Source organism: Hippichthys cyanospilos, chromosome 15 (genome assembly GCF_059441005.1).
Source record: "Hippichthys cyanospilos isolate Australia breed blue-spotted pipefish chromosome 15, RoL_Hcya_1.0, whole genome shotgun sequence".
NCBI lineage: Eukaryota > Metazoa > Chordata > Actinopteri > Syngnathiformes > Syngnathidae > Hippichthys > Hippichthys cyanospilos.
In genome coordinates, this window is record NC_142383.1 from 18689131 (window position 1) to 18715137 (window position 26007).

Here is a 26007-nt window from a genome sequence, read left to right on the forward strand (position 1 = left end):
TATTTGGCACAACCTTGTCACATTTAGGTGCCCAAGAACTATGTTGCCATAAATTAAGCAGCTTCATTCAGGCAAAGTCATCCCTTTGCCATCATAATCAGGAGTTTTCGTTCGGAGAAAAGGAGGTCTTTGCCACCGTCTTGGTGCCGAGGAACTACGTTTTGATCAAATGAGGCGTTTCATTTAGCAAAATCACTGCCTTGCCACCATCTTGGGGCCAAAGAACTATGCTGAGATAACTTATGGAACTTTTGGAAAAAAAAAAGTAGTGCTACGTCACTATCTTGCCACCATTTCTGTGCCAAGGAACTATGTTTTGATCAACTGAGGAGCTTCATTGAGACTAAATCAGTACTTTGCCGGGATCTTGGCACCAAAGAACTATGTTGAGGAAATGAATGCAAATGAATTTGTTCATTTGAACAAAAATAGTACTTGGTTACCATCTTGTGGCATTTTGATACCAAGGAACTATGCTGAGATAAACTGAGGAGTTTTTTTTAGAAAAAAAGATGCGCTACATCACCACCTCGTAGCATCTTGGTAGCAAGAAATTTTGTTGAGATCAATTTATGAGCTTCATTTAGACAAAATCACTCAACTATGTTGAGATAAATTAAGGCACTTTATTGGGCCCCATTTCCCGAAATTTCCAAGCATATTAGCTACGTGCTACGTGACAAGTAAGCTATCCAAATGTGAACAATGCTGTTGCGAGATGCTAATTTATTTTGCCTGTGAAAGTGTGTCTTCTCCGTGAGAAGGTGTAGATGTTTGGGGGTCCTTTGAGGGGGGGAGTGAGTGATGCAATCCCATTTGATTTGCGTTGTCATGATTCATCTGATTTATGTTATTTTTCTTTGCTTAATGCCTAATGGACTTTTGAAAGACCACTTGAAAGTGTGAGCGCTCTCCACCTTGTACAGAATTATGGCAACAATAAAGTTGGAAAATATTGTCAAGCGTCTTTTTTGAATATTGTTGTAATTAGGTGATTTACGGCTGTTTTTCAGGGTGTGAGATGACTAGCACAGGTCATGTGACCTCGCAACTCCGTTCGGATTGACTATTGGTTCCTCAAACTGGCGTGTCCTCGTTAAAATGCAAACATAGGAAAAAAAAACAAACAAATGCGCTCCACCTCGCCTGTCATCTCGACCTCGGCGTGATCTTTACGTGGAATGTCGGATTGTGTTTTATTGCGCTCATATCTTTTTACAACCGGCGGCCTTTCCTATCGACATCCTGGTCGAGGCGGCCCTCCTCCGTAAGCTGGAGAACAATACGCCCAAAAGCAACCCCCCCCCCCCCCCCCCCCTCCCTTCCCCAAAAGCTAAAGGGTTGTGAATGCTTCAGATTGGATTGATTTCCCGGGCCACATTGATTTTCCCTTGTAAAACCTCTTAGGGGAGATGATGACATTGGCAATATGTTGCCCTGTTGTGGAGAAACAAACCACAGCAAAGGCCAAGCCTCCGAAAATGCAACATTTATTCTTTATTGGGAAAATTCAACACTTCAAAGTAGTACTTGGCCCGCATCTTAGTGCCTAGAAACTATATAGAGCTGAATTGAGGAGCTTCATTTCGACAAAATCGGTGCTTTGTCACCATTTTGGCACCAAAGGACAGCGTTGGGATAAATCTAGCAGGTTCTTTTGGACAAATGTGAGCTTTGCGAACTCTTGGTGCCAAGGAACTTTGTTGTGACAAAGAGCAGTCCTTTGTCAGCATCTTGTGGCATTCTGGTGGCGAGGAACTATGCTGAGATAGATTGAGGCGATGCTTCTGGACAAAAGAAGTGCCATGTGACCGTCTTGTGGCATTTGACCATCAAGTAACTATGTTGCGATGAATTGAGGAACCTCATTGAGGCAAAATCGGTGCTTAGCCACCATCTTGGTGACCAGGAACCATGATGAGATAAATGAAGGGGCTTCATTTGGACAAAGGTAGTGCTTTGTCACCATTCTCAATAAGAATGGCCAGAATTGTAAAAGTGAGAATCCTGCTGGCCTTTTTTATTCATTTATTCACTGGCCTTAATCCCATGTAAGACTTGAGCTGTTCGATACCACTTTTTTTCAGACGATTACTTGGTACTCACCGATACCAAACGCCGATACCTCAAGTACATTTCTTGATAAAAAAGTATGTGCTTAGTTGTGCACGCATACCTGTTCAGAACGTTCTCATTTTGACAAAGTCTTGCGGCGAGGGCTCGGCGCCGTCCCCCGACGCTCCCTCGGCCGATTCCAGCACGTTCCCCGCGGCGTCCACCAGCAAGGCGCCCCGCCCCGGGCCGAGTTTGCGCGCCTCGCGGCGGGCCGCGGCCTCGCAGGCCGCCACCACCTCGTCCGACTCAAAGTCAAATTCGGCGCGGAGCTCCGGCGGCCCCGGGTCGGCCTCCTCCCGACGCTCCGGGTTCTCCTCGGCGGCCGCCTGCTGCCGGCGCAGCGTCCGCGCCCACGCCAGGTCGTCCTGCCGCAGGCCGCGCTCCCACGGGCGCAGGTGGACGGCCACCTGGAAGGAACGCAGCGCCTGTGCAAAAAACGGACGTTCTCCTCAGAATATGATTGCGACTGAACAAAATATGACATGCTGTGTCTGCTGCTAGCGCCATGCTAACACAAATGCAAAGTCCAGAAGCGAGACCATGAAACTAGCAATGTCACAATTATATCGACCTACATACCTATCTTGATAGCTAGCTTGCTATATACCTAACTTGTGAGCTGGCAAGCTCACTAGCTAGATATATCGCAAGCTATACTATCTTTCTCGCTATCTCAAGGCTAGTTTGCATTGTGCTATCTTGGTAGCTATGCTATCTTTATAGCTAGCTTTCTCTCTTACTCGCTAGATAGCAAGCTTGCTATCTTGCTGGATATCTTGCAATATAGCTGTGCTGCTTGCTAGTTGGCTTTCTCGCTGTGGTGCTCACTAGCAGGCTAGCTAGCTGCGTTGCTTCCTAGCTGGCTAAGTAGCTATTTATCTTGGTTGCTATCTTGCTATTTATATATCTAGCTCGCGAGCTGGCAAGCCCACTAACTAAATATATAGCAAGCTTAACTATCTTTCACACTGTCTCCTGGCTAGCTTGCTAGCTACGTTATCTTTATTGCTATCCTCCTGTCTTGCTCGCTAGGTACATAACTAATTACGTTGCTCGTTAATTGGCTATCTAGATGTGTTGCTGTACATTTCACACTGCAGGTTTTTTTTTAACTTCTACTTAATTACAGGAATTGAGTCAGCACGTCTCCTTTTCCTGTACTTGGACTTGCATAGCGAGCGCGAGCACTTTTGCAACCCGTGTCAGGCGCGCGCGCGCACGCGCGGCCACACGCACAGCGCACGTATTCAAGACGCGGCATGTTTGTCTGCAAAATCGGCAGCGGCGCCGCCGCCGGCCGCGCTTGGGATGTTTGGCGTCAACAGGCGCATGCGACTGATCTTGAGGGCTTGTGAAAAAGCCATATGTGCCATCAGTGTCCAACGTTCCCCTCGGTGTTTGTGCTCAAAGCGTGCACCAAAGTTTACGTAAGCATTTTAGTGACATAACAAAAGAGATGTTTTCCTTGGCTCCAAAAGCGCTGACATCATAAAAAGTCGTATTTTGATTTGGAATGAATATAGTGGTAAAATGCCACCTTCCCACTACAAACCAGGTTGTGGATGTGAACGTTGCTAGACGGCGTTTGTTGTGTAACCAAGAACCGTAAAATCCAAAGAGGAACAAAACGGACGTGTTAAAGGCGAGCAAAGCAACGCTCAAACTGAAAAGCCGACTTTTCCGTCAAAACGGACTAAATTGGAGGATCGGCGGTTGATCAAGTCATACGCAACCGGGTAGCAATGAGCCAAAAAGTAAAAAAACAACGCGGAACTCTTCGGAAGCTCGAAAAGAGGAACAAAACAGACATGTTGAAGCTAAACAAAGCAAGGCTTTGTGAAAAAAAAAAGCTGACCTTTCTACCAAAATCGACTAAGTCATATCAGTGGTTGCGATAAAAAGAAGATGACGACGGATGCTCGATGTAAGTTCATTCTATTATTTGAAGACATTTTACTGTGACATTTGTTAATATCTTTTGTTGCTAATGCTCTTTGAACCTTAGGCTTACTTTGTCCTTTTTAGAGTGCAATTTTTGGGATTGAAAACATTTGTTGGGACCCATAACTGGGATGGCGAGTCCCGAGGACCAAAGCGTTTCCGCAGGTAAAACGAGCACTGTGAACTCCAGTCCAAAGACATGTTTTTATGTTCCTTTACAGGCCAGACATCCAATCTGAGATACTACTTCAAATTAATTCATTCATTCAAAAAAATAAAATCAAATAAAGGGAAACGTCGTGTTTCCCAATGGCGACTCACCAAGCGGACCTCCCCCAGGCCCAGCTGGGCGCGGCCCAGAGTCTGCCAGGCCTCCCACCACACGCCGCGCAGCTCGACGGCCGTCTCTGCCGCCTTGACGGCGGCGAAGACCTCCCGCAGCGCCGTCAGCACCTGCCGCCGCGCGCCCAGCCGCAAAACAAGTCACACGCTTGACAAGGCCGACCCGTCAGTGTCATTTCTGTGCCATTAGCCCGGAAAGGGAAAACTCCAGCCGTCGTCTTGATGAAATTACACGCAAGCAGAACATTTAGCATTTACGCCTGGGACTACGTAAGATGTGAACGGTCAATTCGATTTCATGCTTCTGAGTTCTGTGACGGGAAAAAAAAGATTTCTTTTCGAACCAGGAGCAAATGACTTGGGAGATGAAACAACTTTTTGCTCATTTTTGTTTGCGACTATTTTACACAATGTTGCTTGTCTATTTTCTTTTCCAGGAACAGTACATTTTTCTTTTCAAATTAAGAGCAAATGCATTGGAACATTGCGTGAGTGACTCCTTTAGAAGACGTTGCGCGTCTTTTTCCCTGCCAGTTTACCTGAGCCTTCATCTCGTACAGAGACGCGTCGTCTGGAGTCAGCTGAATGGCCTCGTCCCACTTCTTGATGGCTTCCCTGTGCCTTGGGAAAAAGAAAAAAAAAAAAAAACTTAGCGACTTTTTTACAGCCGCATGCCTGAGCGCAATACACATTTGGAATTGGCGACCGAAGGCGTGTGTTTGACTTGCGTTATGTAAGCAAACAAAAGGCCCACGCGTTTACTCAGTCGGGCCTCGCATGAGACTCCTTCTTATTGACAGATGGCTCTTGTGTAACCTCGTCCCATAAAATATACACTTGGAAAACGCCCATCTGCGGAAAAGGAAAGATTTGCTAGCGTTCAAATTTCTTTTGGAAGGACCCCTGGGAATCGGGCGAAAAGGGGCGCATCCGAGCAAAATGGTACGCGTCCTAGCCTATTTTAAAACTTTTCATTTGTAAGGGCCATCGCATTATAAGGCGCACAGAATAGAAGCTAGAGTAGTTGCGTTTGCAGGCACTAGATGCAGCTTTGCTAAAGGGAATCAAAACGAAACAATCAGCTAACTCATTCAATTAAATTTTCAATTGCATTTTTTGTATTCAAACCTTCAAATATATTGCTTTGTTGATTTAAAAATTGTGCTTTCTCTGACAAAAATTCACCTGCTTTTGTATCTTGTCCTCATATAAACTGCTTCAAAATCTGAGATTACACAACATATCGAAATTTCAAACCAGGTGTGATAAAAATTGTAAAACATACATTAATAGAAATGCAGAGGTGTAAATTGAAGAACGGTGATGAATTCCTATTATTTTTCGTCCCCAAAAAATCCAATTGGAGGTAAGGTTCTAAATTTCACCACGACATGAAGGTGTGTGCAGTAAAAAAAAACGGTCGCATAGATCCTTGGTCACGCTGCTGAGAAATAGGAGGCGACCGGGAAGGAAATCGAAGTGTCGAAAGTGTCAGCCGGAGGAAATGAAGCAATCCTCGCGGGTGCTTGCCAAAAGCAGAAAAAAGAAACAAAACAAAAGCAAAAATCTTACCGTGTACACAGTTGACCAACAACACGCAAACATCAAAAAGTTCAACGGCCAATTTCATCAACACTGGAGCATTTCCCCGATCTCCATTTTCTTCAATTTACAATTTCAATACCTCACTCGCTGCCGTTGACGACAAAAGACGTCAACAATCCATTTTCACAAGGCCGGCGGCGGACGACGTCATTTTACGTTTTTAAGAGCCAAATCGACGTGCCCTGCGTTCAAGACTCTGGTAACAACCGATCGGGGCTGACGTGACGTTCATAAGCCAAACCGCGATCGTTAAACGAGACGAAAACCATCAGGCCTCCCGAGCGCGTCCAGAAATCCCGCCGGTGTCGTTACCGGCCATCGTTTCCGCGCGGACGCCATTAGGAGGCATCGCCCGCGGCAACAGACGCCATCCTGTGTCGCAGAGTGCGGACGGGCTCACTAATCGGCCCTCGGTCAGGAAGGTCGGCGACCCGGCCGGAGGGATTAGATCGGGGGGGGGGGGGGAACACTTGGAAAAGGACAACAAAAAAGAAACGTTTCATCAGCCAGAAATTTCGGAGATGTTTTAGGCCCGCGTGCCGGTTCTGGCCCGCAAACGAGTTTCATTCGGCCCGCGAGATGATTTGAAAAGTATAAAAATGAGTGGAATTTTGGAATGAATGAAAAACTTGAAAAGTTTTATGATTAATAATAATATTTCATTATATAATAGTATATTTATATATATTTAATAGTAATATTTAATATTAATGGTAATATTTAATATTAATAGCCATACTTTGGACTGTATTTAAAAAAAGAATAATACATTTGAAGTTGTTTTAATGTTGTATAAATATATAAGGTACAATAATTATATGCGATACGATATATACCACACTTGGGAATAATTTTCCTCCATGAAAACTTGCGATTTATGAGAGCGTAAAATGCACTGGATTACTAGGTGCACTGTCAGCTTTGAAGAAAATGTAGGTCTTTTACATGTGCCTTATAGTGCAGAGAACACGTTGCCTAAAACAAAAACAAAAACAAAAAACGCTTGCTTGACTGATTTTATTGTAAATTAAAGTCAAATAATTCCAAAGTGCCCATAAGTATTTCTGTTTGTTGGCCCTCACATGCAAAGGTTTGGACACCCCTGCTTTGGGAATATTGCCCTTTTTTTATTGATGTATATAGAATGCTGTTTTTCACATTGAAAAAGACAGATGTACTTTTTTTTTTTGCAAAGTATTAATGACATTTCCATTCGTTAAAGCGGCGAGCTCTCAAGGTCCAGCTTGTGGACGGTTTTCTTTGCGATGCCGCCCCCTCTTGGTGGCGGGTCGGAAGCGCACGCTCGAACGAGAAGAAGAAAAGTGGGAGCGAACCTGTTTTGCCCGGCCAGCACGGCGCCCTCCTCCTTCAGCGTTTTGCTCCTGGCGGCGCAGTTCTCCAGCAGGCTCTCCCGCCGGCGTTTGACGGCCCGCTGCCAGTCCACCTGGCCGTCGCCGTGGCCGTCGCTCGGCTGCCGCTCGTCCGACTCCTCGAAGTGCCGAGTCGCCGATTTGGACACCTTGTCGCCCGCTTTCCGCTTCCAGCCAAACGACGCCATTTCCACGCGAGATTGTGGTGGCTTTAGCCGAACCTCCAATCTACAGAAACTTGACGCGTATTGGTGACGCTATCTAGTTTCCCGCGGCTGCTGATAAAATCGTCCAAGGTAAGAAAAGAAATGCGCGAGTAGTCACGATATCCAGTGAATAATAATGGAAGAGTCGGATGAAGCAGCCGTCGACTAGTCATGCCTGGCCAGAAACGTGACGCAATCAAAAAGCGACTGTTTATAGGGCTATTTGACGAGCCTCGTTTATATCGGAGGTACATGTGAGCCAACAAACTGTTTTGTTGTTGTTGTTTTTTTATGGACACAAATCAATAGCAAACAACGACATCACTGTTACCCTGCAGTCGTTTTTTTATTGAATGATATAAAAATACATGTTAACTCTGCAGTCGTGATATTTAAACGTAATATTGACTACGTCACCAGGCGACTTGTTACGTTATGAAATTCAAAACGTTAATGTTGGTTTGTCCCAAACATAACATTTTATATGGCAACTTGGGAAGCCCCTTTTGTCTCGTACGTACACGTTAACCAACTTAACAGTAAGTATTTTTATTTTCTTGCTCACAAATTGATTTTTTAGTTGTAATTCGTTAACTATTACAAAAAAAAACACTAAACAAAACAACGCTTGCCAATTTAAGTCCAGATACGGCCATACAAATAGTGTTATAAAAAAATGGATTAAAGTTAGTGATGATGCACAAAAACATAAAAGGTTAAAAGAAAAAAAGATGGACTTTACCAGCGCCATCTTGGTAGTCACTGCGCATGCGCAATTGCCCACTTCCACTTAATTGTAATCGTCTCACGGTGAAAACTAATCAAATTTAATTCTTTTGATTTCCAATAAAGTGCAGTATTTAACACTGAATGGCACGTGGTCATTCAATCATTTAATTCAGGTGGACTCATCTGATAAAGATGAAAACAACGTTCATTTCTTTCTTTCCATGTCATACAGGGGCTGATTGAAAGACTAGATTTCTGTTCGTCCGCAAAAGAAAAAAAAAAATGGGCAAAAGATACTACTGCGACTACTGTGAGCGCTCCTTTCAGGACAACATGCACAATAGAAAAAAGCATTTGTTCGGCGTGCAACACCATAGAGCGAAAAAGGCCTGGTTTGACAAATTCAGAGGTGGGTAAACCCAATCATTTATTTATTATTATTTTTAGGCTTATCGCTCTTCCACCGCGTTATTAGGCAGTTATTTTTTTCAGGTTATGCAGACATTTTAAAAGACGAGCAAGCAAAGATACCCTGCAGGAAGTTCCTCCAAAGAGGTAACAACAAAACTTCTTTGTTGCTGAAACGTTTGGGTATATGTTTGCGTGTGAAGTAAATGTATCATTTGTCTTTTTAGGCGTTTGCGATTTTGGCACGAATTGCAGATTTTCCCACATGTCCGAAGCAGAGATAATCATTTTACAACGAAAGCTACAAGAAGGTAGGTGACTCGCCGCATGAGGGCGCTGTTGGTTCTGGAAACGACACAAACTTGGGTCCCATTTTTAAAACGCATATTCATGCAACTGCCATCCGCACTGTTTATAGAAACAAACTAATTCATTAAAAATATATTTATATATAAAAAAAAAATCTGTCCCATCTGTTAACAGCGTTGCTCGTAAATATGGTGCCAGTAGCCATAAGCGCACATAATGCACCGATGTTTCTTCTTCATTTTCCGAGCCGGCGCAGTCAATTTGACAGCGCGGCGTTATCTCCTGATGTATTTTTACCATAAAAGGAGACGCGTGGGAATTTGCGACTTGATTAGAAAAATATGAGGAGAGCCGCGGACGGCGCGCTGCTTGTCAAATAAAAAGGACGTGAGACAAATACCGTCTAGACGTTTGTAAATAAGTCACGGCGCTGGCTCTTTGCCTTCCCCGTTGGTTGAATGTGGCGTTTCCCAACTTTTATCCAGGCGAGGCACGTATTTTACACCTGAGAGATCCCAGGCACATCAGCGCCTCACCAAAAAAGTCGATATACAAAAATTCATGACGACCGAAATGTACTTTCACGGTCAATAGTCTTGCTTGCTTGATGCTAACAAACGATGCGGAAACGCCAGAGATGGGCTGACAAAACTAGCCTCCATGTTGCGCTGATGGAAAATACATTAAAAACATAAAATATAACAGTCCGTTAGCTCGATGCTAGCACACTATGTAAATATCCATAGAAGAGCTGACTAAACTAGCCTCCCTGTCCGCAAGTTCCGTTAGCTTGATGCTAACACGGTGTGAAGCGCCATAGACAAGCCAACAAAACTAGCTTCGATGTTGCGTCGTTATTTGCGGCCTTTCTTGCAATATACCTTCTCTACCTTAATATTTCTTTTAGTTGTGAAACTCCTCTTCGCGTATAACGTATGTTTGCGTGATAGTGCCCCCGGTGGTCAAGATTCGCAATTAAAGCATGACACCGTGATGCGCAAATGGCTACGAAGCATCTTAGGAAAATGTTTTTTGGGAGGCCAAAGTCATCCCCATTCATTTCGCCGCGTACATTATTTGTAGTAAACAAACGGTGGAATTGGAACGCTCCCCGCCGGCGAGCGTTTGGGACTCGGGCCCAGACGGTGATTAAATAAGTCATGACCGCGTCCGGCAGATGAGAGACGGCGCCCGGAGGGTCCGGAGGACCCGAGCGAGGCCGAGCCCAGCGTGGGGGCGTGGCTGTCCGCCAGGGAGAAGAGGAGAAGTGGCCAAAGGTGAGGGCGACCCCCCCCCCCCCCCCCCCCCCCACTACACTGTACATGGTCGGTTTTGGATAATTATTCATGCGTCCACGCAGCGCACAAGACGAGCCGGAGGAGGAACGCGCGCAGAGCGACATCCCGCCGCAAATTTTGTCAATTCCGGACCTGCCGCCCTCGCTGGTGCCGCCTCCACCGGGCGGCTGGAAGCTCCATAGCAACGCCCAATGGGGATGAAGGATTTTCTTACTTACATTTTTGTTTTGTTATTTTGATTGAAACTCTTTTTCTTTGTTGTGGAAGACAGGTGTCAAACTCAAGGCCCGGGGGCCCCTTGCAGCCCACCGCATCAAAAGTAAATCGGGTCCATTTCCGTGACGCTTCCTGAACTCGGTTCCGAAACTTTACCTTGTTATGTATAATAAAAAATAAACTTGAGATTTTTGCAACATTTGGGGAGCTTTGGTGTGATTTTAAAACTCCTTTCATGTTCCAGTTCATTTGAGCTCAATTCGAGAAGAAAAACTGTTCGTGACTGCATCAGAAGATTCATTTAGTTGAAAAGGTAAAATGAAGGTATACGATGTTCCAATTGATTTGCTCTCGATTTGAAAAGAAAACTTTCTGTTCCTGTGACCGTATTAGAAAAAAGCCGGTCGTCTACCAGTGCACTGGATGTCTTTCGTGAGGACAACAAAGTGCTCAAATGAGACCCGCCTTGTATGAAATGTCAAATGACGTTATTGACGTTTGTTTGTTTGTTTTTATTATTGGATGTCATGCATTCGGACGGCATTTGACATTAATTACATCATTGTACATTTGACACGGTCAACTTTACACAAATAAGTCAGAACAAACAAACACACACACAACGTGAACGTCCACACACACGCGTTCATTATATTGCTGCTAACTTAGCAATCGGCCCGGCATGAGTTCAAACTACATTTTTTTTTTTTTTCCGGAAAGTGCTCCACGCTTTTTCACATTAATCACGACATTTTGTGACAAAAAGGCACCTGACAGAATACATGTTTTTTGGACAAAAATGCACATTTGACATTGACGATAATAATCCTAACGCTATCATCTTTAGTTCCCGCCGGCTACGCTTGCGTACTGTATGTACATTCTACTTGACATGATATGTTTCCACGAGGCCGAAGGTGGTACGCCGCGGCCACAATCTTACGTCATCTTGTGTACGCCTCGCTTTTGTTTTTATTGCAGTTTTCAAATGAAAAGAACAAAAATAAAGACCTTCAAGTGTGAAAAGTGCACGGTTGTCGTCTTACTACGCACGCCGACGCAGCTTTGGGACCCCGGGGTCCGCTTGGAACGGTTGCTCCCAATCCTTCACTCGTTCAATCCCAAAGACGTATTTTGACCTTTTAAGAGTCCCCGCATTCGATCGCGGGAACTCATTTGCGACATTTTATGAGTAAACTCCGATTCTTTTCAGCACTCTTGAAAAAGATGCCAAATGCACCTTTGGGATGGAATGAGTCCAGCTACATGTCCTAGTACACTCTTTGTCCTCGCGAGTACTCACTAGTGGGACATCTGCGTTTTTTCTACCATCGACAACATTTTGCAAAGGGGTCACAAACACAATCAAGCAAAACGTTTTACCGTATATTAAAAGAAAATAAAGACAGTAAGTAAGGGAGTCACTAACACAATCCAGCAATAAGTTGTTCAATGTTCCAGTTCATTAGCTCTTAGTCTGAAAAGAAAAATGTTCTCTTCCTGTCCCGGCATTAAATAGTTTTACATTCATGTTAAATCAAATTAGCATTTTGTAAATGAGTCACTGACACAATTTAGCAATGTTTCATGTTCCAGTTCATTTGCTCTCAATTCAAAAAGAAAAACGTTCTGTTCCTGTGACTGCATTAGAACGTACTGAACAAGTTCAAAACGTAAAATAAAGACATACGTTTTGCAAAGCGGCCAATGTAACCCATTTTCGCAATACTGTAAGTTGTTTCATGTTCCAATTCATTTGCGCTTAATTGGAAAAGAAAAGGGCAACGTTAGACAGTCGTCTACCAGCGCACTGAATGTCTTCCTAGTGAGGACAAAGAGGACAAAAAACTGCTCAAACTATTTTCCGCAGACTTCAGCAACCTCAAATTTTTTAATTGTTTTTTTTTTTTCCTGATTTTTCTTCCATTTTTATTATAAAATAATCTGCTTCGGCGCTAGCTACCACGTCAGCTTTTCCCGGTAAGAAAATAGAAACGCGGCTTACGTCAAATCATTTTGATCATGATATGTCATAAAATTATCGTTCACGAGTTCAAGTGATCCTTGTGGATAAACGGTGGCGACATCAAACTTGATGTCCTTGCATAATTGGTGTCCAGCACACACACAAGCATACCTTTTGCTTTTCGACTCATTCACTGCCAACGACGGCTGGAGACGTCCGTTTGAAGAGGGCTTGATTGGCGTATTGCACCCTTGCAAAAGAAAAAGATGAAAAATACCCGCCCCTTTTCCTCCATGGCAGACCAAATCAAACCGGCGCTTTTTTTGTTTTTTTTGGACAATGTCCAGCTCGTCTCTTGAGAGCATCGGTTTGTTTCGGTGTCATGACGGAAAAATAAATTGCGTGGCACGTTAGCATAAGGGTACGCTTACAAAAATTTGTACACAAAAACGTAAATCTCTTTTCCCATGAACCAAAAAAAAAAGTTATATACACAAAGCTATATCGCTCAAACTGAAATATGATATTAACATACTTTAACTCATTCAATCCCAAAGATGTAGTTTTACGTTTCTTTTTTCAAGTTTTTCCATTTTCTTAAAGTGTTTGGCTAAAAGAAGGTCTAAAAATATTAGTTACTAAATGAAATAAGAACTAAAGTAAATGATTACATTAGTGCTTAAGTAAATAAAGTAATTGATTACTTTTTGTACTACTAAAGTCCAAACGTGACTTACTTTAGGCAGTCAAGCCCTAAATAATTCATTGATGTACTTAAGTGCCTAAGAAATCGATTACTTTAGTACTTAAAGTAAATCAAGATTACATTAGTACTTAAAGTAAATGGTTACTTAGGGTGTGTACTTTAGTTACTAAAGTAATCACTTACTTTAGACAGTCAAGCACTGAAAAATTCAATACTCAATTTCTGAAGAAATCGATAACTTTGAATGCCCAGTCCTACGAAAGATACGTAAAAATACGTCATTGGGATCGAACGAAGTATCGGGGTCGGCTAAGTAATTACAGTACTCGCAAAGTGCCCCCCGCCCCAATCACAAAAAACAAAAAGCACAAAAAACAAGGACGGCCAAATATGAACGACGATACGGATGCGTCAGCGACGGGCGAAGCCGCACCCTTCCAGTAAGGCGCGAGGAGTCACGGGGCGCCAAGCTGGTTACTTCATTCCCCGGCGCAGCATCTGGTTGGCGGCGATGAGCATGACGCTGATGATGAACGCGATGGCGAAGGCACAGATCAGGCTCTTGCGCACGCACGTGTGCTTCTCCTGTTGCGTCGGGCTCGCTGCGGGAACATTCGCGCGCTTTCAGGCGCTTGGGGCGGGCGGGGCCCCGCTCCTCGCGGGTGGCGCGCGCTCGTACGCACTGTCGATGTCCACGTGGGACTCGGGGCTGTTGAGGTGGTTTTCCTCCGTCATGATGATGTTCTCGATGTCCTTCATGGTCAGGTGGTCCCGGAAGGTGTCGTACAGGAGTCGCTTGAGCTCGTCCACCGTCAGCTTCTGCATGTCGCACTGCGCTCGACAAATGAGCCGCGCCGCGCAAACGGGAGCCGTGCGCCCCGACCCCACTGACCTTCCAGAAGACCGAATCGAAGTCGGCTCCGTGGAACTTATCCGGCATTCCGGCCGCGGACAGTTTGGGGCCGAGCAAGGTGACGAACTCGTCAAAGTCCACCTGCCCGTCGCCTGAGGCCACACGGGGACACGCCCACGTCGCCGGAGTCCGAGCGGGAGCGCGCGGCGGGCGGGCGGGCGGGCTCACCGTCCATGTCCAGTCTCTGGATAATGACCTCCAGCTCCACCTCGTTGGGCATGTAGCCCAGCGAACGCATGGCCATGCCCAGCTCCTGCTTGGAGATGAAGCCGTTGCCGTCGCGGTCAAATACTTTGAACGCCTCGCGAATTTCTGACGGGAAATGAAAAAAGAAAAAAAATAAACAATATGACAAGTGTGCAAACGATGCCAACGTGTAAACAAATATAATAGTAAATATAATATATAAGCAAATGCCATCATGTGTAAACAATACCACGCCGTAATGTATAAACAATGCAAAACAATCTATAGCAACAAGTGTGTAAACAATCCCGCTAATGTATAAACACATAAAAACAATCTGACGTCCATGTAAACAATATGGCACCTGTGTGAAGGTGTGTAAAATATGACCTGCGTGTGTAAACAATCCCATACATGTGCACTAGCGTCTCGAAACGATTCCAGGTTCAAAGCGAAAATGCTAACAGTTGCTATGCTGACACCGAAAAGAAGATTAGTACAAAAGTCAGTGCGCATTTGAAAGCTTTCAGCGTCGTTGTGTAGAAAGATGCTAATATGCTAACAGCTGCCAGGCTAGCAGGATATCGACCCCAAATGGCTTCTCGTTGTCGGGGCCTTCAGCGAGTAGAGTGGATTGATTTTTGTTTTTTTTTTCCCGTTTGGCTGCCGGTGTAAGAAAAGCTCGTGTTTGATCTCAGCCTGATGTAGCGCAAGCACGCATCGCGGCCAAGAAGCCAAAAAGCTGCCAGACAAAGACGCTCCAAGCACAATTGCTTGCGACAGAAGCGCCTGACGTTTCATTAAGTGCCTTTTGGCAAGCGTCCTGTTGGCTGCGCCGCTCCCGCGACCTGCATCACAATATTCTGTTTCAAGCGATAACAACAAGCTCGCAGAGCCTTTGGATTTTAGGGTCGCGGGCTATCGGTTCGCTTCTGACAGGAAGCAGAAGCTACGTTAGCTTCTCGTGCTAGCTGGCGGTTTGCTAGTCATTATTCGAGTGCTGCCGTGTACGTTTTGTTGTTGTTGTTGTTGTTTTTGTTACAAGAAAGAGAAAGTTGAGCAGCTTTTAATGAACAGAGAACTGATTTGGGGCTTTGGGCAGCAACCGGTTAAGACATAATACAGTACTAAGTTAGCGCCTCTAGTTAGCCAACACCCGCTAGCTCTCCGGTCAACAAAAAGAGTTAGTGTTTGTGTAAAAAAAACCTTTTGTGGACAAATGTGACATGATTTGTGATGGGGGGTGTGATGAATACCCGTCGTGTCTCAAAATAGCCATCCGCTAACTGTTTTTAAAGGGGAAAAGGCAGTATATTTCATAAGCCAAGATTGTTCACAAAAGGTTTCTTTACACAAAATAATACATTTTTTTGCTGACTAATCGGCAGCTAACGAGAAACTTCAAAATGGGGCCTAGATTTGGACTCAAAAGACAATAAACGCCAGTCAAGGTCAAACGGCACTTTGTTGACAAAAAGTTTGTCTTTATGAGATGACGACATTGCTTTTGACCCTGTAAAAGCAAATAGTTAGCAGAAGGCTATCGTCGGACAATATGGCTGCCCCTCCATCACAACTCTTAAGTCACTTTTGGAATGACTTTTGCTGCCTAGCTTTTTGTGAGCAAAACATTGCCTTTGTGTGTTTTGCTAAATGTTCTGCAAAAGTTGACCAACTTCTGTCGAAAAGCCCGTTCCATCACCGAATAAATGATGATCTTTTATAAGGGGAAAATGGGCTAACAAAAACCGGAGAAGGATTTTACGGTCATTCTCAACCGGCAAACGCCTGCGACTTTAACACAAACGAGCTCCTAAAAAGTGAAAAGAAGGCGCGGTTTTCCTTGATTTTTAATGGCAATAAGCGTACAATTGTGCCTAGCCTCGCTATCAGTGCTAATGCTAAGCTAGCGAGACAACGGAAGTGAAGGACAAAAGGCTGGAAAACAAAGATAACAAACACACTCCGACTAATTAGGAAACACACGGGGGCAACCGGCGGGCGGGGTTTCAGGCGGAACGGCCGACTGACGAGATGGCGCCGATTACGAGGCGGCGCTGGGACATTCTCACAAAAAAATACGGAGACATGAGTCAGGACCTGATCAGCAATCCCTTTGTCCAAACGACCTCAAAAAAACAAACCGGAGAGAGGACGATACGAGGACAACAATCGCGAGTGCGGGTTGGATGATTGATAGGAAGGGGCGTGGTGACGGCGCCGGTCGGACAACTCTTTGTTGATTGGGGGGAGATACCGCCATTCACAAAAATTGATTTTTTAAATTTTTTTTTACTGATTTACTAAAACTCCTTGGACTTTTTCACCCTTATTCCTCACAGAGGATAAAGAACATGCGCAATTGTCTCAAAGCAACTCTTAGTCACTTTGTCATGTGTTTACGTTTGATTTCTGGGTACGTCGTAGTGTTGCGCTATGCTAAATATGTCAAGTCATATTCCATTAGGGCATCTATGGAGCCCCCGCATTAAAAAAAAAACAAAACAAAAAAAACAACAGCAGCAGCGCAGGTCATTTATCCCATTTTGTCATTCATAAGTCAAATATTTACTGTCAATTTCCCAGCAGATTGATGGCTTTGATAATGTCCCGCAAAGCTAACACAGCCTGCTGTTTGTTTAAGCTTATTCGTGGCGCTAACTTCCGCGCCGGCGCTCTACGCGGGGGGGCGGGCGCCCACATCTGAGGCGGGACTTGAAAGACTTCTGACCTCCGGTGACATTTGGGACCGGGACACGTATGAACGCGCGTCACCGCCCAGCCGATAAATGCCAATACCTTCACAAATGTCACCTTTTCATGGAGCTTGCGGCGTTAAAATGCGCCACGGCAACAAATAAAGCCCCCCCCCAACACAAAAAAATCAATTCACATAAGAATCGAGATTCTCATTCACCGTCATTCAGAATTGATTTGAAATGTCCCAAAATTCATCTTATTTAAAATAAAAACATATAAATAGCATCTATAGATAGCATCTATACTTTGATGGCCATTTTGACTTTACATATATTCATCCATCAATTTCATTGCAAATGGAATGTTTATTTATCTTATGATTTGATTTTTTTTTTTGTCTATTTTTTGCACGGTGGAGTTTTTTTCAAAGCAAGCGCTCCCGTTTGGGCTGGCGGCCAACCAGTAAGAGCTTTAAGGCTCGATTGATGATTGGCGTTGACTTTTTGCATGGTTTCTCTACCTGACAGAGTGTCAGGCTTTTAGTTTGTTTTTTCTTGTTGTTGTTTTTTCCTGAGGCACACAAATGGCCCTTGAAAGTGCGTGCTAAATCATGATGGTTGTCATATCCAGACTGACCTGCGAGAGGCAGTATGTTGTCGGTATAAATACAAAGAAGAAGCTTGCGGCAAGGATTAGATTTATTTATTTTTTTTAAACGTTTTTTAAAAGTTGATCATTGTTTATGTCCAATCCAGTGGGCGCCTTTTCTTGCGCGCTTTTTTTCTTGAGGGCCCCTTTTTGCTTGTGTGCTCTTTTTATACTGTGTGCTTCTTTTTACTTTCAAGCCACTTTTTTTTCCTGCGCGTTTCTCCTTGCATTATTTTTTTTATTGTATACTTCTTTTTTATTAAAACAAAAAGCATCACAGTGAAAAAAAAAGCCTACACCACTTAGAAATACGATAAATGAAAGGTGTCCATCTTCCAAATGGCCGTGGAGCGCCATTTGTTTGAATGCCTCTTCCTGCACTTTTTTTTTCAGATATGCGGATGCGGCGACCTATCACGGCAGTGCATTAACATTAAGGAGGAGTGGCGCTAAATGTCACGCGCCGCCGCTGCCGGCGAGCAATTCTATACGTTGCCGCGCTAGCATTAGCATGCGTCACATCACCGCCAGGGTAGCGCGCCATTCATACAGTATATATGACATATTTCACTACTAGAATTTCGAGTCTCTATAGTGCAACTTGGAAATAAGTTGCTTCACATTTCAATTCATTTGCTCTTGATTTGAAAAGATGAATTAGTTCTTCCTGCCTAGGCTTTGAAAATCATTAGATTTTTTTTCAAGCCCTGTTTAGCCCCGATAAAACAGTTTTAAAATGATGCGCTTGATGTGCTGCTTCATTTGCTCTTAGTTTGAAAAGACAAACGTACTGTTGCTGTCACAACATTGAAAAGCATGAAATTATGTACATGTATTTATATATATATATATATATATATATATATATATATATATATATATATATTGCAAACACGTCCATATTTCCATATTGATTTCTTTTCGCCCCGACGAGACACTTTAGCAATGAGTTTCTTGCCGTTCCACTGCATTTGCTCTTAGTTTGAAAAGAAAAATGTGCTGTTGGTGTCACAACATTGAAAAGCAAGAAATTCTATACATATTTATATATATATAGTGCAAACACGTCCATATTTCCATATTGATTTCTTTCCGCCCCGACGAGACACTTCAGCAATGAGTTTCTTGCCGTTCCACCGCATTTGCTCTTAGATGGAAAAGAAAAGCGCAGCGTTGCTATCGCGCCATTGCAAAAAACACACCGAATGGGATCGGCGCGCGGAAGGAGGCGCAAAGTTTTGATTGCGAACGTTAGTTGCGGACTCACCCTCCAGCTCATCCTCGGGTAGACTGACGGGGGTCCGGTAGGTAAGGACGTCCGGGATGGTGCACAGCCCCTTGTACATGAACCTGGTGGTGACGGCGCGCACTGGCATCTCTGCGCCGGGCCGAGATCCTCATGCAGCCCCGCAGCTCTTCTTCCTCCCCTCCCCTCCCTTCCCCGTCTTCCTCCGCGTCCAGGCACCCAGAAAATCCTCCTTTTCTCCCGCCGCAACTTCACTTGCGCTCCTCCTGCATGATGTCTTCTCGGGGCGGGCGAGGGAATGGGCTGGCGCAACACCGCAGCCTCGGCGGATGTCTGCGAAAAAAAAAGGCGACGGGGGGAGGAAAAAAAATATTACATTGTGTTGTTTGTGAGCTTTTGCACGCCAACTACTTGGCGCCTCCGCCGCGCGGCGTGGAAGCGCCTTCAAATGGTCGCGGACGCGAGGGAAGGAAGGAGCATCTGCAGACGATTCCAGGGATTCCTGGGTGACCCCCTTCTTTTCTCCTCACACACTTGCTACACTACTGAGTGCCACTCACCCGCCCACTCGCTCCCTCTCTTTCTGCGCACACACACACACACACACACACACACACACGCATGCGGGAACACACACGCACTTCTCCTCACCCCAACGCAGATGCTCACGTCCCAATTGACAAAATTGGTACTCAAATGGGCGTATGTGAGATTTTAACGGGGTTTTGCAGGCTTCCAATGTAATGCTCTTCAATGCTCTAGTGTGAACGGTTGCTTTTCAAAATTCAAGCAAATTAATTGGAACATCAAGCAACCTTAAGTCATAACTTGTACGCCTTTTCAAAAGTTTTAAATCTAATGCAATGCCCTTCGATGTAATGACAGGAACAGTGTGTTTTTCTTTTCAAAATAACAGCAAATTCACAGGAACATGAAGCAACAAATTGCTCAATCGTGTTTTAGCGACTCCTTGATAAATCGTATCCTTTTAAAGTTTTGAATCTGATGAAATACTCTTCAGTGCTGTGACGGGAACAGTACATTTTTCTTTTCTAATCAAAAGCAAATTAACTGGAACATCGAGTAACCTATTGCTTTTTTATGCTTTTTTTCTCGCACTTTGAACCCCTATCGTCCACTATGGCGTATCTGCAGTTTTTTTTTTACTGGCCACCAGGGGGCAATCTCCTAGTAAACAACCAGAGACAGAAAAGGACACTGTGGAAGTATGGATTTTGAGTTTGAGGCTCTATTCGACCAGTAAACAATTAGGCGTGTTACTGCTATATTGGTGCGGTATTCTAAAAGTCAAAGTGTGTCCAAACCATTTTCCATTCTGCCTAAGGGATAACTCGAAGCTTTTAAATATTCTGGCCATCATAACTTTTGATGCTAATCTCATCCGATGTTAATGACTAACATTCTCGGTTAATGTTTGTTTACCCTCCACTAATGATTTGCGCCGCCATCACTTTTTATTATAATTGTTATTTTTATTATTTCCAGTTTACGAGCCGGGTCTTTGTTTGATGATGTGATTATGCAAAGAGCTTCTTTCTAATTGGACATTTTAAAGACACTCGTAAATTGTACATCTCTTGTAGAGGCGTGACAAGAACTTTCAAATTAAAAGCAAATGAATTGGAACAACTAATTGCGAATTGCGGTGCAAGTGTCTGTACTGTACGGACTTTAGAGGCAATATTCCAACTTTTTTTTTTTTTCATTTATAACACTGGTGAGAAAATATTTCCCTTGGGGTGGCACGTCACTGGGAAAAAAAAAAAAATAGCTGGAAGAAGTCCGGCAGCCATTACCGTAAAGTTAATTAAGACTCCGGCAGCGGGAAAGGTGAAACCCCGCCCCCGCACGGGCCCCGCGGGGACGGCGGCGACCGCGGGGGGCCAGCGTCCGCGCGACGGGACATCCATCATACGGCCAATCAAAATCAAATGAAGCCGGAGGGGCGCCGTGTGCCGCCGACACCGAACGCACGCAAACACACGCACGCGCGCGCGCTTCCTAACGCACTTTCACACTCACAATTGACACAAACTCACTTGCGCTCTGTCTCTCGTAAACTCTCTCACTTCGTAGTCGCTCGCATCCATGCAAAAACTCTAACCCGTGCTCTCTCATTCAAGTGTCCCCTCTCTCTTATTTGATCTTAAACATCCTTAAAAACTCACACACACACAAACTTCCTTTCACTCAAACATTTGCTGACACATTCTCCCACAACTGTCAACCACATCAGACACTCTCATACAATTCAAACACTTTCACAAATCTGTCAGGCATGCGCTCCAAAAAAAAAAAAACCCTCTCTCATGCTCTCTCTCCCAAAACACATTTTACAAACTCACACATCAGTTCAACGCTCTCTCGCTACATTCAACTTTCCATCGCACTCTCACACATTCCCTCTCTCGCTCACCTTGTCTTTTAAACACAAACTCACTCCTTTTATGAGTCATACAAAATATTCATGCCATGCAAATCATCTCTCCCATTTTCTTTCTCTCGCTTTCTCTCCAACACACACTCAAAAACAACTCATTGCATCTTACAACCCTCTCAAAGATGTTCACAAATAAATTTCTCCCTTACACTCTTTGTCACCGAAACAACCTCTTCAGTAACTCTCACAAACCTCACATCTTCTTACCCTCTCTCACATCACACTCTCATACATAAATGCTTATTATATTACTTGCCTTCTGTCCAACACATGCTCAGTCTCTCTCTATGGTTCCCGCGTTAAAATGCCAAACTCTCTCAGGAAAAAAAATCCATCTCCTCTCACACATACCCTTTCACACAAATTCCCTCCTGTTCAGACCCACTTGTTCTCTCTCCCACACACTGGCGCACACCCTCAATTTTCTATTTCACATGCAAACTCGCACGCCCATATCTCACACACAACACACACTTATGGTAATTACTCAATGCCGCACGTGCGCACTCACACACACACACACACACACACACACACACACACACACACTTTATATGCAATTATTTTGCCAAATGATTTTTCGATGGCACCAATTGAATTAAAGCATGAAACCAGAGAAAAATATGCATGCGCTTGGTGAAAAGGCAATAAAACAGTGAAGATGATGTTTGGCCAGGTAAGGTAAACGCACACAAACACACAGTATATACACAACGACAGTATAGATCAGGGGTGCGAAACTCGTTTAATAAGCTTGCAATGCGTGGAGGAAAATCTATTCCCAAATGGGCTTGACCAACAAAATCACGGTATATGGCTATATAATTTAAAAACAAACAACTCAGAATTTAACACTGTCTAAAATAGAATCAGATCACTATTAAACATAAAATATTAACAGAAAACAATACTTTCCAAAATCATCTCGCGGGCCGGATTGAACCCGTTTGCGGGCCAGAAACGGCCCGCGTGCCGCATGTTGGGCACCACGGTATAGAGTGCCCTTAAAAGCCCAATAGTGAAACGTCTATTCCTTTGCAATTTGAGTGACAAGTTTGAAGTTTGCCAGGAGCCTTATTAGCTCGATCGCTAGAGCAAAACAAATCGATGGTGGGGGCCATTTTGATTCCGCGATGGATTGGAGCGTTCACCGCATATCGACTTCTATCACAATAAAAATAAATAAATAAATAAATAAAAAAAGTGACAGCGACATCTTCTTCCCGCGCGCGTTAAGCTAATGAGCTCGTTCGTAGCGGACCTCATCCGACTTAATGAGCGCAGAGGAAGCGCGCGTTGTCATTGGCCGAGACTTGCATCGAAATTCATATTCCGTCACATATGTTCATTATTCACGCCGCGGCGGAGGAGGAGGAGCGCGCCGGTTCGCCGCTTTCCATCTCCCGGGATCGGCCGGGTCCTTTTCAAAACAAACAATTTGCCAAGCGCAAACGCCACAGAACGCCTCAAGCTAACGGTGCAGAAACACATCGGCGGCGGCGGCGGCGGCGGCGACATCAAAACAAGGATTCATTTGTGATTATTGATTGTCTTGCTAATTGACCGAAGGACCTTTGGCTTACAGAAAGTACGCGGCGGCGTGAGACCAACGCTGATAGCTTAGCCGTAGCCTTTACTTTTACGTGAGTTGATGAATTCAATAAGTGAATTACAAACGCTATTCATTTCAATCCAAATCGCTCATTAGATGCAAATAGGTACTTTTCGATTGCATATGCTAACATATAGCAAAGTGAAACTCCTGGCAGACACGAAAATGCTAACGAGCTAAACGCATACAAAGCAGCGCCGTATAACATGCTAACATTAGCTAGCATGTTTGTCACAAGTATTTGGATCAACAAACAAACTCATTTTGGCTATATTATCATCAAAGAAAGTAAAATTTACGGGCAGGTAAAATGGTACCGATAAAATTTGCGAGCGGAAGTTGCGGTTATTGAGCCCTACCTCCGAGGTTCCTCTTGGGACGCGCCACGCCGCTCTATCCTCTTGGCCGTGGCGCCCCCCGGAGCGGCGGCTTTAATTGCCAATTAGACGTTGGCGTGCGGCACGGCTCTGGAATGTGTCGGCGTTCATGAATATTTCATACATTCACAGACGCCGGCATGTAAAAAGAGATTCGTCCTTGGCCCGACTACTGACGGAACTTTGACGGAGTTCAAGGATGGAACCGCCTAGCATGTGACGCTCAATTATGGATCCCGTTAAAGATTTAGAGATTCATTTGGGGAAAATGTCGAGGTAAGCACGCGGTCGGGCGTAGACCGCTTGTAAACAGTTTGGCGGCAACAAGTGTGATGTTGTCTTCAACTTCTTCAACAACAATCTTTATCTTCAACTTAAAAGCTGTACTGATCCCCAATGGAAAAGGAGGCAATGCCGCCATCTACAGGAGTGTGTTCATCATTAAACAAGATGAAACTTCAAAAGAACATAAAAACATATTATTGTTGTCATATCACGTCTGTATGTGTGTGCTGAAATTGTATTATGCGGCGGTTATGTAAGCATCGGCATTTTGGAGGAAGCGCAGGCGGGATTGGCGTTTCCAGTATGCGTCGCGCACGCGTAACAAGGCGTTTGTGACGGCTCTCGTCCATTACCTGCGGCTCAGGCAGATGGCACGCTTTGTCATTAGCGCCGCGCCCCCATGAATTATTCATCCCGGATGGAGCCGACCAATGGCGATGTCATCTCCTCGCCGGCGCCTTTTTATTGAATGTTGAAACATCACGGCACATCCCAGTGATGTATTAAAACATAATGAGGCCGCGAGCGGCGCGGGGCGGAGGAGATCTGCCGGGTGGACTCGTTGACGACGCCGACGGCTTCGTCTTCTGCTGGCCGATTTGAGCAGAAGGGACAAGGCAAGGCTACATTTTGAATTGCAGTACCGGAATGCGCCACAGCACGTCTGTGGCAGCACTGAGCTATACTGAAAGAAATTTTGTACCAAAACGGTAAGCTCCAAACTTCGCCTTTTTGACCTGAGGGCCGAAAAATGTTCTAAAATTTGACAAAAGGCCTGGCCAGCAATCAGAAAATTCTTTGTTGACTTGTGTTTCACCTCAAGACAGTAGGTGGCAGTACAGGCCAGGCGACACACAGACTCGACTTTAAACTGAGAATTCTGAGAATGTTCAGAATCTCACTTTAAACTGAGAATTCTGAGTAAACTAAGAATTTTGTTCTCGTAATTAGAGATTTCTCACCTGACCTCTTTGGAGAATTTTGCGAATGTTCAGTGAGAATTCTGAATAAAAGAGAAATTTGACGATTCTCACAATTAGAAAATAGTCCATAAAAGTCAGCGTTAGTGACTTGTGTTCTTAGCAAATAAAGTCAGAATACCGACAGTCATATTTCTTACCTGACGTCATAATTCTCCTCATTCTTTATTCTAAGTCAGAATTCCGCCTTTAATATGAGAATTCTCATCTCTCTCAATTCTGAGATCGACGCGAGAATTGTGCCAAGCTTTTTTACATTCAGTAGTCCAAATCCTCCGGCGTACACGCCAGCGTTTGCGCGTTACTCATTAAACGCAAGTCGGAGAGCGAAAAAGAAAAGAAAAGAAAAGGGAAGGCGCCTTTTCCTTTGTCCCAGTTGACAGTTAACGCAATCAGCCTTTTTCCGCCACAATGAATCATTCACGAGCTTCGGCGGAGCGGATGGGGCTCGCCGGCGGACCCCGCGAGACCCCGGGAGTCTCCGGGTCCACAAGTGGGCCTCCCCGCGGATTTAGGAGCCAAAGCCAGACATTAATCACTCCTTATGGTGTCTAAAGAGAAGTTGGGATGTCACGGGAGCTGCGGGAGGCCCGCCGGCTTCTCCGAAAATGGGTCAGGCCAAAGCGCTTCGCCGTACTAATGAAGTCCCACAACGCCCGGCGTCACACCTGCACACTTTCAATTAGCGCACGGAAGTGAAAAAAAAAAGAGAAAAAGATAAAGGGACGCAAGACGCGAGGCGGCGGCTGCGGTCCGGCCCGCCGGGACCGCTGGGACTCCGCGGCTTCCTGCTGCACCTCAGAGATTTCATTGCGTTCACGGCGCTACTCTAATTGTGCTTTTGCAAGCGACCCATTCCAAATTACGGGACTCAAAAATACGAAACGCATCCGTACATATGTCACTTGATTCTCTGTGAAGCGGCAGGAACATTGCATATTTCTTTTCAAGTTAAAAGCGAATCATTTGGAACATGGATCAATTTATTGCTAAATTGTGTTTGAGAGTCTTTTTTTTTAATCTTTTAATTTAATCTAATGCTTGTTAACATTCTGACAGGAAGCCTTCATTTCAGGCAACATTTAACAAACAACGCGCGTGACCGTGGGGGGTGTATGTGCGAGTCCTTACACTATCAGTCCATGCGATCGTATAACTTCTTCCCAGTAACTCAGACCGACCCTCTTCTGTTCCGCCCTTCGGTCGGGGCGTGGCGCCTGCTTCCTTCTTTACACCTGCAAGAGACAGGTGTAAAAAACACAACACACTTTCTTCACAAACAACTCCTACACAATACACCCATGTCAAATGATCCACCAATACAGAGAGTTCTTGCAAAAGCCAAATATGGGCTAACCTACATGCAATTATTCTAACGCATACGCACA

At 44.6% G+C, this 26007-nt stretch overlaps 3 protein-coding genes across 5 annotated transcripts; 1 reads left to right on the forward strand and 2 right to left on the reverse strand.

Moving 5' to 3' along the window:
- Positions 1 to 1473: 1473 nt before the first annotated feature.
- Positions 1474 to 7764, reverse strand: ttc33 (tetratricopeptide repeat domain 33). Its single transcript, XM_088435551.1, has 4 exons — positions 7338 to 7764; positions 4938 to 5019; positions 4378 to 4509; positions 1474 to 2540 (listed from the first exon to the last, which is right to left on the reverse strand). Exons 1-4 carry the CDS (start codon positions 7559 to 7561, stop codon positions 2181 to 2183), a joined length of 798 nt encoding a protein of 265 aa, XP_088291677.1. The 5' UTR covers positions 7562 to 7764; the 3' UTR covers positions 1474 to 2180.
- Positions 7307 to 10738, forward strand: zmat5 (zinc finger, matrin-type 5). 2 transcript variants are annotated; one of them, XM_088435554.1, is made up of 6 exons: positions 7307 to 7669; positions 8541 to 8717; positions 8801 to 8863; positions 8944 to 9027; positions 10203 to 10302; positions 10386 to 10738. In XM_088435554.1, exons 2-6 carry the CDS (start codon positions 8591 to 8593, stop codon positions 10522 to 10524), a joined length of 513 nt encoding a protein of 170 aa, XP_088291680.1. In that variant the 5' UTR covers positions 7307 to 7669; positions 8541 to 8590; the 3' UTR covers positions 10525 to 10738. The 2 variants fall into 2 exon arrangements, with proteins under 2 accessions (XP_088291680.1, XP_088291681.1); XM_088435555.1 differs by lacking the exon at positions 7307 to 7669 and adding an exon at positions 7803 to 8118.
- Positions 10739 to 10914: 176 nt separating this feature from the next.
- cabp7b (calcium binding protein 7b) lies at positions 10915 to 19469 on the reverse strand. 2 transcript variants are annotated; one of them, XM_088435553.1, is made up of 5 exons: positions 18926 to 19469; positions 14293 to 14436; positions 14104 to 14216; positions 13895 to 14030; positions 10915 to 13813 (listed from the first exon to the last, which is right to left on the reverse strand). In XM_088435553.1, exons 1-5 carry the CDS (start codon positions 19032 to 19034, stop codon positions 13686 to 13688), a joined length of 630 nt encoding a protein of 209 aa, XP_088291679.1. In that variant the 5' UTR covers positions 19035 to 19469; the 3' UTR covers positions 10915 to 13685. The 2 variants fall into 2 exon arrangements, with proteins under 2 accessions (XP_088291679.1, XP_088291678.1); XM_088435552.1 differs by having other exon boundaries at positions 13895 to 14042; positions 18926 to 19466.
- Positions 19470 to 26007: the final 6538 nt, after the last annotated feature.

Coding starts and splice junctions, on each gene's coding strand:
- ttc33 (XM_088435551.1), bottom strand. CDS start 7,561: ATGGCGTCGTTTGGCTGGAAGCGGAAAGCGGGCGACAAGGTGTCCAAA. Junction 4,510..4,937: donor TGTACGAGATGAAGGCTCAG/GTAAACTGGCAG, acceptor GCGCGGCGGCAG/GTGCTGACGGCGCTGCGGGA. Junction 2,541..4,377: donor GCCTGGGGGAGGTCCGCTTG/GTGAGTCGCCAT, acceptor TTTTTTGCACAG/GCGCTGCGTTCCTTCCAGGT.
- zmat5 (XM_088435554.1), top strand. CDS start 8,591: ATGGGCAAAAGATACTACTGCGACTACTGTGAGCGCTCCTTTCAGGAC. Junction 8,718..8,800: donor CTGGTTTGACAAATTCAGAG/GTGGGTAAACCC, acceptor TATTTTTTTCAG/GTTATGCAGACATTTTAAAA. Junction 9,028..10,202: donor ACAACGAAAGCTACAAGAAG/GTAGGTGACTCG, acceptor CGCGTCCGGCAG/ATGAGAGACGGCGCCCGGAG.
- cabp7b (XM_088435552.1), bottom strand. CDS start 19,034: ATGCCAGTGCGCGCCGTCACCACCAGGTTCATGTACAAGGGGCTGTGC. Junction 14,217..14,292: donor CCAGAGACTGGACATGGACG/GTGAGCCCGCCC, acceptor GTGTGGCCTCAG/GCGACGGGCAGGTGGACTTT. Junction 14,043..14,103: donor TCGATTCGGTCTTCTGGAAG/GTCAGTGGGGTC, acceptor TGTCGAGCGCAG/TGCGACATGCAGAAGCTGAC.